Source organism: Oncorhynchus mykiss, chromosome 27, assembly GCF_057628025.1.
Source record: "Oncorhynchus mykiss isolate SJ-2025 chromosome 27, ASM5762802v1, whole genome shotgun sequence".
NCBI lineage: Eukaryota > Metazoa > Chordata > Actinopteri > Salmoniformes > Salmonidae > Oncorhynchus > Oncorhynchus mykiss.
This window is the reverse complement of record NC_143048.1, coordinates 31,871,818-31,888,901: the sequence shown is the minus strand read 5'-3', so window position 1 is coordinate 31,888,901 and position 17,084 is coordinate 31,871,818. Positions and strand designations below refer to the sequence as shown.

At 38.4% G+C, this 17,084-nt stretch overlaps 1 protein-coding gene across 2 annotated transcripts in view; it reads left to right on the top strand.

Annotated features, from left to right (window-relative positions):
* Positions 1-17,084, top strand: part of LOC110507154 (calsyntenin-2) — a 445,555-nt gene that overhangs the window by 356,080 nt on the left and 72,391 nt on the right. For both annotated transcript variants that reach the window (XM_036965819.2, XM_036965818.2), the window contains exons 7-8: positions 12,791-13,048; positions 13,283-13,404. In XM_036965819.2, the coding sequence (XP_036821714.2) occupies positions 12,791-13,048; positions 13,283-13,404 (380 nt within the window). The remainder of the gene's footprint in view (positions 1-12,790; positions 13,049-13,282; positions 13,405-17,084) is intronic.

The window sequence follows — 17,084 nt, the reverse complement described above, 5'->3', positions numbered from 1 at the left end:
TCCATGGAGGTAGATAAATAAAACAGTATGTAATCTATTCATGGAGGTAGATAAATAAAGCAGTATGTAATCTATGCATGGAGGTAGATTAAGCAGTATGTACTCTATCCATGGAGGTAGATAAAACAGTTTGTAATCTATTAATGGAGGTAGATAAAACAGTATGTAATCTATGCATGGAGGTAGATAAATAAAGCAGCATGTACTCTATCCATGGAGGTAGATAAAACAGTATGTACTCTATGCATGGAGGTAGATAAATAAAACAGTTTGTAATCTATTCATGGAGGTAGATAAAACAGTATGTACTCTATTAATGGAGGTAGATAAAACAGTATGTACTCTATTAATGGAGGTAGATAAAACAGTATGTACTCTATTAATGGAGGTAGATAAAACAGTATGTACTCTATTCATGGAGGTAGATAAAACAGTATGTACTCTATCCATGGAGGTAGATAAATAAAGCAGTATGTAATCTATGCATGGAGGTAGATTAAGCAGTATGTACTCTATTCATGGAGGTAGATAAAACAGTATGTACTCTGTCCATGGAGGTAGATAAATAAAGCAGTATGTACTCTATCCATGGAGGTAGATAAAGAAAGCAGTATGTACTCTATCCATGGAGGTAGATAAATAAAGCAGTATGTACTCTATCCATGGAGGTAGATAAATAAAGCAGTATGTAATCTATGCATGGAGGTAGATAAAACAGTATGTACTCTATCCATGGAGGTAGATAAATAAAACAGTTTGTAATCTATTAATGGAGGTAGATAAAACAGTATGTAATCTATCCATGGAGGTAGATAAATAAAGCAGCATGTACTCTATCCATGGAGGTAGATAAAACAGTATGTACTCTATGCATGGAGGTAGATAAATAAAGCAGTATGTAATCTATGCATGGAGGTAGATTAAGCAGTATGTACTCTATTCATGGAGGTAGATAAAACAGTATGTACTCTATTCATGGAGGTAGATAAAACAGTATGTACTCTGTCCATGGAGGTAGATAAATAAAGCAGTATGTAATCTATGCATGGAGGTAGATTAAGCAGTATGTACTCTATTCATGGAGGTAGATAAAACAGTATGTACTCTGTCCATGGAGGTAGATAATTAAAGCAGTTTGTACTCTATCCATGGAGGTAGATAAATAAAGCAGTATGAACTCTATGCATGGAGGTAGTTTAAGCAGTATGTACTCTATCCATGGAGGTAGATTAAGCAGTATGTACTCTATGCATGGAGGTAGATAAATAAAGCAGTATGAACTCTATGCATGGAGGTAGTTTAAGCAGTATGAACTCTATGCATGGAGGTAGTTTAAGCAGTATGTACTCTATTCATGGAGGTAGATAAATAAAGCAGTATGTACTCTATTCATGGAGGTAGATAAATAAAGCAGTATGTACTCTATCCATGGAGGTAGATAAAACAGTATGTACTCTATGCATGGAGGTAGATAAAACAGTATGTACTCTATTAATGGAGGTAGATAAAACAGTATGTACTCTATTAATGGAGGTAGATAAAACAGTATGTACTCTACTCATGGAGGTAGATAAAGCAGTATGTACTCTATGCATGGAGGTAGATAAAGCAGTATGTACTCTATGCATGGAGATAGATAAAGAAAGCAGTATGTACTCTATGCATGGAGGTAGATTAAGCAGTATGTACTCTATACATGGAGGTAGATTAAGCAGTATGTACTCTGTCCTTGGAGGTAGATAAATAAAGCATTATGTACTCTATGCATGGAGGTAGATAAAACAGTATGTACTCTATGCATGGAGGTAGATAAAACAGTATGTACTCTATGCATGGAGGTAGATCAAGCAGTATGTACTCTATCCATGGAGGTAGATAAATAAAGCAGTATGTACTCTATGCATGGAGGTAGATAAAGAAAGCAGTATGTACTCTATTCATGGAGGTAGATAAATAAAGCAGCATGTACTCTATCCATGGAGGTAGATAAAACAGTATGTACTCCATCCATGGAGGTAGATAAATAAAGCAGTTTGTACTCTATCCATGGAGGTAGATTAAACAGTATGTACTCTATGCATGGAGGTAGATAAATAAAGCAGCATGTACTCTATCCATGGAGGTAGATAAAGAAAGCAGCATGTACTCTATCCATGGAGGTAGATAAAGAAAGCAGTATGTACTCTATTCATGGAGGTAGATAAATAAAGCTGTATGTACTCTATCCATGGAGGTAGATAAAACAGTATGTACTATATTAATGGAGGTAGATAAACCAGTATGTACTCTATTAATGGAGGTAGATAAAACAGTATGTACTCTATTCATGGAGGTAGATAAAACAGTATGTACTCTGTCCATGGAGGTAGATAAATAAAGCAGTATGTAATCTATGCATGGAGGTAGATTAAGCAGTATGTAATCTATTCATGGAGGTAGATAAATAAAGCTGTATGTACTCTATCCATGGAGGTAGATAAAACAGTATGTACTATATTAATGGAGGTAGATAAACCAGTATGTACTCTATTCATGGAGGTAGATAAAACAGTATGTACTCTATTCATGGAGGTAGATAAAACAGTATGTACTCTGTCCATGGAGGTAGATAAATAAAGCAGTTTGTACTCTATCCATGGAGGTAGATAAATAAAGCTGTATGTACTCTATCCATGGAGGTAGATAAAACAGTATGTACTATATTAATGGAGGTAGATAAACCAGTATGTACTCTATTAATGGAGGTAGATAAAACAGTATGTACTCTATTCATGGAGGTAGATAAAACAGTATGTACTCTGTCCATGGAGGTAGATAAATAAAGCAGTATGTAATCTATGCATGGAGGTAGATTAAGCAGTATGTACTATATTAATGGAGGTAGATAAAACAGTATGTACTCTATTAATGGAGGTAGATAAAACAGTATGTACTCTATTAATGGAGGTAGATAAAACAGTATGTACTCTATGCATGGAGGTAGATAAAGAAAGCAGTATGTACTCTATGCATGGAGGTAGATTAAGCAGTATGTACTCTATACATGGAGGTAGATTAAGCAGTATGTACTCTGTCCTTGGAGGTAGATAAATAAAGCATTATGTACTCTATGCATGGAGGTAGATTAAGCACTATGTACTCTATGCATGGAGGTAGATTAAGCAGTATGTACTCTGTCCTTGGAGGTAGATAAATAAAGCATTATGCACTCTATGCATGGAGGTAGATAAAGAAAGCAGTATGTACTCTATCCATGGAGGTAGATAAAGAAAGCAGTATGTACTCTATCCATGGAGGTAGATAAAACAGTATGTACTCTATGCATGGAGGTAGATAAAACAGTATGTAATCTATTCATGGAGGTAGATAAATAAAGCAGTATGTACTCTATTCATGGAGGTAGATAAATAAAGCAGTATGTACTCTATCCATGGAGGTAGATAAAACAGTATATAATCTATTCATGGAGGTAGATAAAACAGTATGTAATCTATGCATGGAGGTAGATAAAACAGCATGTACTCTATCCATGGAGGTAGACAAAGAAAGCAGTATGTACTCTATCCATGGAGGTAGATAAATAAAGCAGTATGTAATCTATGCATAGAGATAGATTAAGCAGTATGTACTCTATCCATGGAGGTAGATAAAGAAAGCAGTATGTACTCTATCCATGGAGGTAGATAAAACAGTATGTACTCTATCCATGGAGGTAGATAAAGAAAGCAGTATGTACTCTATCCATGGAGGTAGATAAATAAAGCAGTATGTACTCTATGCATGGACGTAGATAAATAAAGCAGTTTCTACTCTATGCATGGAGGTAGATAAAACAGTATGTACTCTATCCATGGAGGTAGATAAAACAGTATGTAATCTATAAATGGAGGTAGATAAATAAAGCAGTATGTACTCTATTCATGGAGGTAGATAAAACAGTATGTACTCTATGCATGGAGGTAGATAAATAAAGCAGTATGTAATCTATGCATGGAGGTAGATTAAGCAGTATGTACTCTATTCATGGAGGTAGATAAAACAGTTTGTAATCTATTAATGGAGGTAGATAAAACAGTATGTACTCTATCCATGGAGGTAGATAAAACAGTATGTACTCTATCCATGGAGGTAGATTAAGCAGTATGTACTCTATCCATGGAGGTAGATAAATAAAACAGTATGTAATCTATTCATGGAGGTAGATAAATAAAGCAGTATGTAATCTATGCATGGAGGTAGATTAAGGAGTATGTACTCTATCCATGGAGGTAGATAAAACAGTTTGTAATCTATTAATGGAGGTAGATAAAACAGTATGTAATCTATGCATGGAGGTAGATAAATAAAGCAGCATGTACTCTATCCATGGAGGTAGATAAAACAGTATGTACTCTATGCATGGAGGTAGATAAATAAAACAGTTTGTAATCTATTCATGGAGGTAGATAAAACAGTATGTACTCTATCCATGGAGGTAGATAAATAAAGCAGTATGTAATCTATGCATGGAGGTAGATTAAGCAGTATGTACTCTATTCATGGAGGTAGATAAAACAGTATGTACTCTGTCCATGGAGGTAGATAAATAAAGCAGTATGTACTCTATCCATGGAGGTAGATAAAACAGTATGTACTCTATCCATGGAGGTAGATAAATAAAGCAGTATGTAATCTATGCATGGAGGTAGATTAAGCAGTATGTACTCTATTCATGGAGGTAGATAAAACAGTATGTACTCTGTCCATGGAGGTAGATAAATAAAGCAGTATGTACTCTATCCATGGAGGTAGATAAAGAAAGCAGTATGTACTCTATCCATGGAGGTAGATAAATAAAGCAGTATGTACTCTATCCATGGAGGTAGATAAATAAAGCAGTATGTAATCTATGCATGGAGGTAGATAAAACAGTATGTACTCTATCCATGGAGGTAGATAAATAAAACAGTTTGTAATCTATTAATGGAGGTAGATAAAACAGTATGTAATCTATGCATGGAGGTAGATAAATAAAGCAGCATGTACTCTATCCATGGAGGTAGATAAAACAGTATGTACTCTATGCATAGAGGTAGATAAATAAAGCAGTATGTAATCTATGCATGGAGGTAGATTAAGCAGTATGTACTCTATTCATGGAGGTAGATAAAACAGTATGTACTCTATTCATGGAGGTAGATAAAACAGTATGTACTCTGTCCATGGAGGTAGATAAATAAAGCAGTATGTAATCTATGCATGGAGGTAGATTAAGCAGTATGTACTCTATTCATGGAGGTAGATAAAACAGTATGTACTCTATTCATGGAGGTAGATAAAACAGTATGTACTCTGTCCATGGAGGTAGATAAATAAAGCAGTTTGTACTCTATCCATGGAGGTAGATAAATAAAGCAGTATGAACTCTATGCATGGAGGTAGTTTAAGCAGTATGTACTCTATCCATGGAGGTAGATTAAGCAGTATGTACTCTATGCATGGAGGTAGATAAATAAAGCAGTATGAACTCTATGCATGGAGGTAGTTTAAGCAGTATGAACTCTATGCATGGAGGTAGTTTAAGCAGTATGTACTCTATTCATGGAGGTAGATAAATAAAGCAGTATGTACTCTATTCATGGAGGTAGATAAATAAAGCAGTATGTACTCTATCCATGGAGGTAGATAAAACAGTATGTACTCTATGCATGGAGGTAGATAAAACAGTATGTACTCTATTAATGGAGGTAGATAAAACAGTATGTACTCTATTAATGGAGGTAGATAAAACAGTATGTACTCTACTCATGGAGGTAGATAAAGCAGTATGTACTCTATGCATGGAGGTAGATAAAGCAGTATGTACTCTATGCATGGAGGTAGATAAAGAAAGCAGTATGTACTCTATGCATGGAGGTAGATTAAGCAGTATGTACTCTATACATGGAGGTAGATTAAGCAGTATGTACTCTGTCCTTGGAGGTAGATAAATAAAGCATTATGCACTCTATGCATGGAGGTAGATAAAACAGTATGTACTCTATGCATGGAGGTAGATAAAACAGTATGTACTCTATGCATGGAGGTAGATCAAGCAGTATGTACTCTATCCATGGAGGTAGATAAATAAAGCAGTATGTACTCTATGCATGGAGGTAGATAAAGAAAGCAGTATGTACTCTATTCATGGAGGTAGATAAATAAAGCAGCATGTACTCTATCCATGGAGGTAGATAAAACAGTATGTACTCCATCCATGGAGGTAGATAAATAAAGCAGTTTGTACTCTATCCATGGAGGTAGATTAAACAGTATGTACTCTATGCATGGAGGTAGATAAATAAAGCAGCATGTACTCTATCCATGGAGGTAGATAAAGAAAGCAGCATGTACTCTATCCATGGAGGTAGATAAAGAAAGCAGTATGTACTCTATTCATGGAGGTAGATAAATAAAGCTGTATGTACTCTATCCATGGAGGTAGATAAAACAGTATGTACTATATTAATGGAGGTAGATAAACCAGTATGTACTCTATTAATGGAGGTAGATAAAACAGTATGTACTCTATTCATGGAGGTAGATAAAACAGTATGTACTCTGTCCATGGAGGTAGATAAATAAAGCAGTATGTAATCTATGCATGGAGGTAGATTAAGCAGTATGTAATCTATTCATGGAGGTAGATAAATAAAGCTGTATGTACTCTATCCATGGAGGTAGATAAAACAGTATGTACTATATTAATGGAGGTAGATAAACCAGTATGTACTCTATTCATGGAGGTAGATAAAACAGTATGTACTCTATTCATGGAGGTAGATAAAACAGTATGTACTCTGTCCATGGAGGTAGATAAATAAAGCAGTTTGTACTCTATCCATGGAGGTAGATAAATAAAGCTGTATGTACTCTATCCATGGAGGTAGATAAAACAGTATGTACTATATTAATGGAGGTAGATAAACCAGTATGTACTCTATTAATGGAGGTAGATAAAACAGTATGTACTCTATTCATGGAGGTAGATAAAACAGTATGTACTCTGTCCATGGAGGTAGATAAATAAAGCAGTATGTAATCTATGCATGGAGGTAGATTAAGCAGTATGTACTATATTAATGGAGGTAGATAAAGCAGTATGTACTCTATTAATGGAGGTAGATAAAACAGTATGTACTCTATTAATGGAGGTAGATAAAACAGTATGTACTCTATGCATGGAGGTAGATAAAGAAAGCAGTATGTACTCTATGCATGGAGGTAGATTAAGCAGTATGTACTCTATACATGGAGGTAGATTAAGCAGTATGTACTCTGTCCTTGGAGGTAGATAAATAAAGCATTATGTACTCTATGCATGGAGGTAGATTAAGCACTATGTACTCTATGCATGGAGGTAGATTAAGCAGTATGTACTCTGTCCTTGGAGGTAGATAAATAAAGCATTATGCACTCTATGCATGGAGGTAGATAAAGAAAGCAGTATGTACTCTATCCATGGAGGTAGATAAAGAAAGCAGTATGTACTCTATCCATGGAGGTAGATAAATAAAGCAGTATGTACTCTATCCATGGAGGTAGATAAAGAAAGCAGTATGTACTCTATGCATGGAGGTAGATAAAGAAAGCAGTATGTACTCTATCCATGGAGGTAGATAAATAAAGCAGTATGTAATCTATGCATGGAGGTAGATTAAGCAGTATGTACTCTATTCATGGAGGTAGATAAAACAGTTTGTAATCTATTAATGGAGGTAGATAAAACAGTATGTACTCTATCCATGGAGGTAGATAAAACAGTATGTACTCTATCCATGGAGGTAGATTAAGCAGTATGTACTCTATCCATGGAGGTAGATAAATAAAACAGTATGTAATCTATTCATGGAGGTAGATAAATAAAGCAGTATGTAATCTATGCATGGAGGTAGATTAAGCAGTATGTACTCTATCCATGGAGGTAGATAAAACAGTTTGTAATCTATTAATGGAGGTAGATAAAACAGTATGTAATCTATGCATGGAGGTAGATAAATAAAGCAGCATGTACTCTATCCATGGAGGTAGATAAAACAGTATGTACTCTATGCATGGAGGTAGATAAATAAAACAGTTTGTAATCTATTCATGGAGGTAGATAAAACAGTATGTACTCTATCCATGGAGGTAGATAAATAAAGCAGTATGTAATCTATGCATGGAGGTAGATTAAGCAGTATGTACTCTATTCATGGAGGTAGATAAAACAGTATGTACTCTGTCCATGGAGGTAGATAAATAAAGCAGTATGTACTCTATCCATGGAGGTAGATAAAACAGTATGTACTCTATCCATGGAGGTAGATAAATAAAGCAGTATGTAATCTATGCATGGAGGTAGATTAAGCAGTATGTACTCTATTCATGGAGGTAGATAAAACAGTATGTACTCTGTCCATGGAGGTAGATAAATAAAGCAGTATGTACTCTATCCATGGAGGTAGATAAAGAAAGCAGTATGTACTCTATCCATGGAGGTAGATACATAAAGCAGTATGTACTCTATCCATGGAGGTAGATAAATAAAGCAGTATGTAATCTATGCATGGAGGTAGATAAAACAGTATGTACTCTATCCATGGAGGTAGATAAATAAAACAGTTTGTAATCTATTAATGGAGGTAGATAAAACAGTATGTAATCTATGCATGGAGGTAGATAAATAAAGCAGCATGTACTCTATCCATGGAGGTAGATAAAACAGTATGTACTCTATGCATAGAGGTAGATAAATAAAGCAGTATGTAATCTATGCATGGAGGTAGATTAAGCAGTATGTACTCTATTCATGGAGGTAGATAAAACAGTATGTACTCTATTCATGGAGGTAGATAAAACAGTATGTATTCTGTCCATGGAGGTAGATAAAACAGTATGTACTCTATTCATGGAGGTAGATAAATAAAGCAGTATGTAATCTATGCATGGAGGTAGATTAAGCAGTATGTACTCTATTCATGGAGGTAGATAAAACAGTATGTACTCTATTCATGGAGGTAGATAAAACAGTATGTACTCTGTCCATGGAGGTAGATAAATAAAGCAGTTTGTACTCTATCCATGGAGGTAGATAAATAAAGCAGTATGAACTCTATGCATGGAGGTAGTTTAAGCAGTATGTACTCTATCCATGGAGGTAGATTAAGCAGTATGTACTCTATGCATGGAGGTAGATAAATAAAGCAGTATGAACTCTATGCATGGAGGTAGTTTAAGCAGTATGAACTCTATGCATGGAGGTAGTTTAAGCAGTATGTACTCTATTCATGGAGGTAGATAAATAAAGCAGTATGTACTCTATTCATGGAGGTAGATAAATAAAGCAGTATGTACTCTATCCATGGAGGTAGATAAAACAGTATGTAATCTATTCATGGAGGTAGATAAAACAGTATGTACTCTATGCATGGAGGTAGATAAAACAGTATGTACTCTATTAATGGAGGTAGATAAAACAGTATGTACTCTATTAATGGAGGTAGATAAAACAGTATGTACTCTACTCATGGAGGTAGATAAAGCAGTATGTACTCTATGCATGGAGGTAGATAAAGCAGTATGTACTCTATGCATGGAGGTAGATAAAGAAAGCAGTATGTACTCTATGCATGGAGGTAGATTAAGCAGTATGTACTCTATACATGGAGGTAGATTAAGCAGTATGTACTCTGTCCTTGGAGGTAGATAAATAAAGCATTATGTACTCTATGCATGGAGGTAGATAAAACAGTATGTACTCTATGCATGGAGGTAGATAAAACAGTATGTACTCTATGCATGGAGGTAGATCAAGCAGTATGTACTCTATCCATGGAGGTAGATAAATAAAGCAGTATGTACTCTATGCATGGAGGTAGATAAAGAAAGCAGTATGTACTCTATTCATGGAGGTAGATAAATAAAGCAGCATGTACTCTATCTATGGAGGTAGATAAAACAGTATGTACTCTATCCATGGAGGTAGATAAATAAAGCAGTTTGTACTCTATCCATGGAGGTAGATTAAACAGTATGTACTCTATGCATGGAGGTAGATAAATAAAGCAGCATGTACTCTATCCATGGAGGTAGATAAAGAAAGCAGCATGTACTCTATCCATGGAGGTAGATAAAGAAAGCAGTATGTACTCTATTCATGGAGGTAGATAAATAAAGCTGTATGTACTCTATCCATGGAGGTAGATAAAACAGTATGTACTCTATTAATGGAGGTAGATAAAACAGTATGTACTCTATTCATGGAGGTAGATAAAACAGTATGTACTCTGTCCATGGAGGTAGATAAATAAAGCAGTATGTAATCTATGCATGGAGGTAGATTAAGCAGTATGTACTCTATTCATGGAGGTAGATAAAACAGTATGTACTCTATCCATGGAGGTAGATTAAGCAGTATGTACTCTATTCATGGAGGTAGATAAAACAGTATGTACTCTGTCCATGGAGGTAGATAAATAAAGCAGTTTGTACTTTATCCATGGAGGTAGATAAATAAAGCTGTATGTACTCTATCCATGGAGGTAGATAAAACAGTATGTACTATATTAATGGAGGTAGATAAACCAGTATGTACTCTATTAATGGAGGTAGATAAAACAGTATGTACTCTATTCATGGAGGTAGATAAAACAGTATGTACTCTGTCCATGGAGGTAGATAAATAAAGCAGTATGTAATCTATGCATGGAGGTAGATTAAGCAGTATGTACTATATTAATGGAGGTAGATAAAACAGTATGTACTCTATTAATGGAGGTAGATAAAACAGTATGTACTCTATTAATGGAGGTAGATAAAACAGTATGTACTCTATGCATGGAGGTAGATAAAGAAAGCAGTATGTACTCTATGCATGGAGGTAGATTAAGCAGTATGTACTCTATACATGGAGGTAGATTAAGCAGTATGTACTCTGTCCTTGGAGGTAGATAAATAAAGCATTATGTACTCTATGCATGGAGGTAGATTAAGCACTATGTACTCTATGCATGGAGGTAGATTAAGCAGTATGTACTCTGTCCTTGGAGGTAGATAAATAAAGCATTATGCACTCTATGCATGGAGGTAGATAAAGAAAGCAGTATGTACTCTATCCATGGAGGTAGATAAAGAAAGCAGTATGTACTCTATCCATGGAGGTAGATAAATAAAGCAGTATGTACTCTATCCATGGAGGTAGATAAAGAAAGCAGTATGTACTCTATGCATGGAGGTAGATAAAGAAAGCAGTATGTACTCTATCCATGGAGGTAGATAAAGAAAGCAGTATGTACTCTATCCATGTAGGTAGATAAATAAAGCAGTATGTACTCTATCCATGGAGGTAGATAAAGAAAGCAGTATGTACTCTATCCATGGAGGTAGATAAAGAAAGCAGTATGTACTCTATCCATGGAGTTAGATAAATAAAACAGTATGTACTCTATCCATGGAGGTAGATAAAGAAAGCAGTATGTACTCTATCCATGGAGGTAGATAAATAAAGTAGTATGTACTCTATCCATGGAGTTAGATAAATAAAGCAGTATGTACTCTATGCATGGAGGTAGATTAAGCAGTATGTACTCTATTCATGGAGGTAGATAAAACAGTATGTACTCTATTCATGGAGGTAGATTAAGCAGTATGTACTCTATGCATAGAGATAGATAAAGCAGTATGTACTCTATGCATGGAGGTAGATTAAGCAGTATGTACTCTATTCATGGAGGTAGATAAATACAACAGTATGTACTCTATCCATGGAGGTAGATAAATAAAGCAGTATGTACTCTATGCATGGAGGTAGATAAAACAGTATGCACTCTATGCATGGAGGTAGATAAAGAAAGCAGTATGTACTCTATCCATGGAGGTAGATAAAACAGTATGTACTCTATTCATGGAGGTAGATAAATAAAGCAGTATGTACTCTATCCATGGAGGTAGATAAAACAGTATGTAATCTATGCATGGAGGTAGATAAAACAGTATGTACTCTATCCATGGAGGTAGATAAATAAAGCAGTATGTACTCTATTCATGGAGGTAGATAAAACAGTATGTAATCTATTCATGGAGGTAGATAAAACAGTATGTACTCTATGCATGGAGGTAGATAAATAAAGCAGTATGTACTCTATGCATGGAGGTAGTTTAAGCAGTATGTACTCTATGCATGGAGGTAGATTAAGCAGTATGTACTCTATGCATGGAGGTAGATTAAGCAGTATGTACTCTATGCATGGAGGTAGATTAAGCAGTATGTACTCTATGCATGGAGGTAGATTAAGCAGTATGTACTCTATGCATGGAGGTAGATTAAGCAGTATGTACTCTATGCATGGAGGTAGATTAAGCAGTATGTACTCTATGCATGGAGGTAGATTAAGCAGTATGTACTGTATGCATGGAGGTAGATTAAGCAGTATGTACTCTATGCATGGAGGTAGATTAAGCAGTATGTACTCTATGCATGGAGGTAGATTAAGCAGTATGTACTCTATGCATGGAGGTAGATTAAGCAGTATGTACTCTATGCATGGCCATGGCTTCTGATGACTCTCATCCACTCCTACCTTTGAAAGACTGTTTAATTTGTCACAAATCAATAGTCACATCCACTAGCAATCTCTGAACATCGTTTACACATTAAGCCTGGGCCTCTGGCTTATTCATAAGTGATCATAGCCAAGGTCAGTCTGAACCATCTGTATATCTGTGTTGATTGGTATTTACAGTCCTGTGTTGTTGTGCTTCCTTATCTGTTCCCACGGCAACAATTACCCAGGGGCCTCGTCGGGCAGCACAGACCTTCTCCCTGCTCCCAGCGTCTCCACCAATTGGACTGCGTCCCTTGTGACAGACAGTGGGCGGGACAGCGACCTCATCTTCCGGTTTGACGGGCGGCAAGCAGCAAAGATTCCTGACCAGATGGTACCACAGAACCTGACGGATCAGTTCACAATCGCCACGTGGATGAAGCATGGACCCACTCCTGGACTGAGGGCGGAGAAAGAGACCCTGCTCTGCAACTCTGATAAGACAGGTGAGAAGAGGGGAGGGGAGGGAAGGTAGGAGGGAAGAGAGTGGTGTGGCTGGGAGAGAAGTAAAGTGGGAAGGGCTGTGTGGAGAGGGGCAGGAACATTGAATGGGTGTGGTCTACTGACAAGAATGGGTTTATCTTCACTTAAGAGAAGGGGTCTTAATTCAAAGGTTGTGGTAATTTTAGGGAAGGTGTGTTACATTTACGCCCTCTTCTCTTTCCTCATCCCCTCTCCAGAGATGAACAGACACCACTACTCCCTTTACGTCCATAACTGTCGTCTGGTCTTCCTGCTCCGGAGAGACTTCACCCAGGTGGACACCTTCAGACCTGCAGAGTTCCACTGGAAACTGGAGCAGGTAGGCTACACAGTAGGCTTTGTGTACGTCAGCGATATTCAGTTGTAATGTACTGTACCACTAAAGAGGGACAACTTGTCCTTACGAGTGTGCTGTCTATGAAACATGATGTGATGTTCAGATGGCCTGGACCAACAACTCCCTCTAGAGGCTCTTGATCAACACCTAAAGTCCTTCATCCCAGAACCTCTCTAAAAGCCTCGATGCACAGAGCAGTTGAGACTGTTTTAGACATATGAAGACCATCTCTATTGAAAATATGTCCTTCACAGGTATGCGTGTGTGTGTGTGTGTGTGTGTGTGTGTGTGTGTGTGTGTGTGTGTGTGTGTGTGTGTGTGTGTGTGTGTGTGTGTGTGTGTGTGTGTGTGTGTGTGTGTGTGTGTGTGTGTGTGTGTGTGTGTGTGTGTGTTTCCTCTGGGGATGAATGTGGGCTGGCGGTGAGGATACAGTGACTTGCGAAATGATTCACCACCTTGGAATGTTTTCTATTTTGTTGCCTTACAACCTGGAATAAACATGTATTTTGGGGGGGCTTGTATCATTTAATTTACACAACATGCATAACACTTTGAAGAAACAAAATATTTTTTCTTGTGAAACAAACAAGAAATAAGACAAAAAAAAAACAGAAAACTTGAGCGTGCATAACTATTCACCCCACCAAAGTCAATACTTTGTAGAGCCACCTTTTGCAGCAATTACAGCTGCAAGTCTCTTGGGGTATGTCTCTATAAGCTTGGCACATCTAGCCACTGGAATTGTTGCCCATTCTTCAAGGCAAAACTGCTCCAGCTCCTTCAAGTTGATGGGTTCCGCTGGTGTACAGCAATCTTTAAGTCATACCACAGATTCTCAATTGGATTGAAGTCTGAGTTTTGACTAGGCACTGTGCGGGGGCACTGGTTTGTCGGGCTAATTGAGATAGTATGTACATGAATGTATTGTTAAAGTGACTATGCATATATCATAAACAGAGAGTAGAATCAGCGTAAAAGAGGGGTTTGGGGGGTGGCACACAATGCAAATAGTCCGGATAGCCATTTGATTACCTGTTCAGGAGTCTTATTGCTTGGAGGTAAAAACTGTTGAGAAGCCTTTTGGTCCTAAACTTGGCACGCTGGTACCACTTGCCATGCGGTAGTAGAGCGAATAGTCTATGACTGGGGTGACTGGGGTCTTTGACAATTTTTAGGGCCTTCTTCTGACACCGCCTGGTGTAGAGGTCCTGGATGGCAGGCAGCTTAGCCCCAGTGGTGTACTGGGCCGTACGCACTACCCTCTGTAGTGCCTTGCGGTCGGAGGCCGAGCAGAAGCCGTACGAGGCAGTGATGCAACCAGTCAAGATGCTCTCGATGTTGCAGCTGTAGAACCTTTTGAGGATCTGTGGACCCATACCAAATCTTTTTAGTTTCCTGAGGGGGATTAGGCTTTGTCATGCCCCCTTCATGAATGTGTTGGTGTGTTTGGACCATTCTAGTTTGTTGTTGAGGTGGACACCAAGGAACTTGAAGCTCTCAACCTGCTCCACTACAGCCCCATCGATGAGAATGGGGGCATGCTCGGTCCTCCTTTTCCTGTATTTCACAATCATCTCTTTCATCTTGGTTACGTTGAGGGATAGGTTGTTATTCTGGCACCACCCGGCCAGGTTTTTGACCTCCTCCCTATAGGCTGTCTCGTTTTTGTCGGTGATCAGGCCTACCACTGTTGTTTTGTCTGCAAACTTAATGATGGTGTTGGAGTCGTGCCTGGCCATGCAGTCGTGGATGAACAGGGAGTATAGGAGGGGACTGAGCATTCACCCCTGAGGGGCTCCAGTGTTGAGGATCAGAGTGACAGATATGTTGCTACCTACCCTCACTTGGGCACAAGGACTATGGTGGTCTGCTTGAAACATGTTGGTATTACAGACTCAATCAGGAACATGTTGAAGATGTCAGTGAAGACACCTGCCAGTTGGTCAGCCCATGCCTAGAGCACACGTCCTGGTAATCCATCTGGCCCCGCAGCCTTATGAATGTTGACCTGTTTAAAGGTCTTACTCACGTCGGCTACGGAGGATGGTGTTCTCGGGGTGATGAGAGGTGTTGGGTTTGCGCCAGACATAGCATTTTATTTGATGCCCAAAAAGCTTAATTTTAGTCTCATCTGCCCAGAGTGCCTTCTTACATATGTTTGGGGAGTCTCCCACATGCCTTTTGGTGAACACCATTATTTTTTTCTTTAAGCAATGGCTTTTTCCTGGCCACTCTCTTATAAAGCCCAGCTCTGAGGAGTGTACGGCTTGAAGTGGTCTTATGGAGCTTTGCAGCTCCTTCAGGGTTATCTTTGGTCTCTTTGTTGCCTCTCTGATTAATACCCTCCTTGCCTGGTCCCTGAGTTTTGGTGGGCGGCCCACTCTTGGCAGGTTTGTTGTGGTGCCGTATTCTTTCCATTTTTGAATAATGGATGTAATGCTGCTCAGTGGGATGTTCAAAGTTTTGGATATTTTTTTATAACCCAACCCTGATCTGTACTTCTCCACAACTTTGTCCCTGACCTGTTTGGAGAGCTCCTTGGTTTTCATGGTGCCGCTTGCTTGGTGGTGCCCCTTGCTTAGTGGTGTTGGAGACTCTGGGGCCTTTCAGAACAGGTGTATATATACTGAGATCATGTGACAGATCATGTAACACTTAGATTGCACACAGGAGGACATTATTTAACTAATTATGTGACGTTTGAAGGTAATTGGTTGCACCAGATCTTATTTAGGGGCTTCATAGCAAAGGGGGTGAATACATATGCACACACCACTTTTTCGTTTGTAATTCTTTGAAACAAGTAATTTTTTTAATTTCACTTCGCCAATTTAGACTATTTTGTGTATGTCCATTACATGAAATCCAAATAAAAATCTATTTAAATAACAGGTTGTAATGCAACAAAATAAAAAAATGCCAAGGGGGATGAATACTTTTGCAAAGCACTGTATGTTTGTCTGTAGCTACATTGACTCTTGGCCAAACCTAGCAGGCTGACATATGTGTTTATGTACAGTGTGTGGGTGGGTGACAGCAGCAGCTCCCTCTCGCCTGAGGATGTGTCTGTCTCAAGGTTGGCCTGGTCACGCTTATTGTCAGTCTCCAGACCCTGAACGCAGCTCTCTGATTGGACAAAAGAGACGAGCAGCTGAAGCCGGGCAGTGAGAGGCAGAGTACTGGGGCTGCTGGGTAATTTGAGGACAGATCGCTGGCTGTGATTTGAGGAAGGACTGGGGGTCAGAGCGTGACCTTGTGACCGGGGTTGACTATTTGTGAGTCACCATCTGGAGAAGTTCTGTAACATTTCAGAACAAGCACATTTAGACAAGACATGGCAGCCTGTCTCTCCACAGTCCTTGCTTTCTCCTCATCCCTCTCTCTCTCTCTCTCTCTCTCTCTCTCTCTCTCTCTCTCCTTAGTCATCTGTTTGGGCTTGTTGTGGTCAATATGCAGTCTACCAATTTTTTTTAATTATGGTCCGGCTTCCTAACTATGCGCTCAAGATAAGATTTTCCTGCAGCTGAATCTAGTTGATGATCCCTGGAGTATACTGATAGAGGTAGTCTCTTACACCTCAGGGGAGAACCTTTCACAGATGCACAATTGAGAGCATCCTGTCGGGCTGTATCACCACCTGGTACGGCAACTGCACTGCCCAC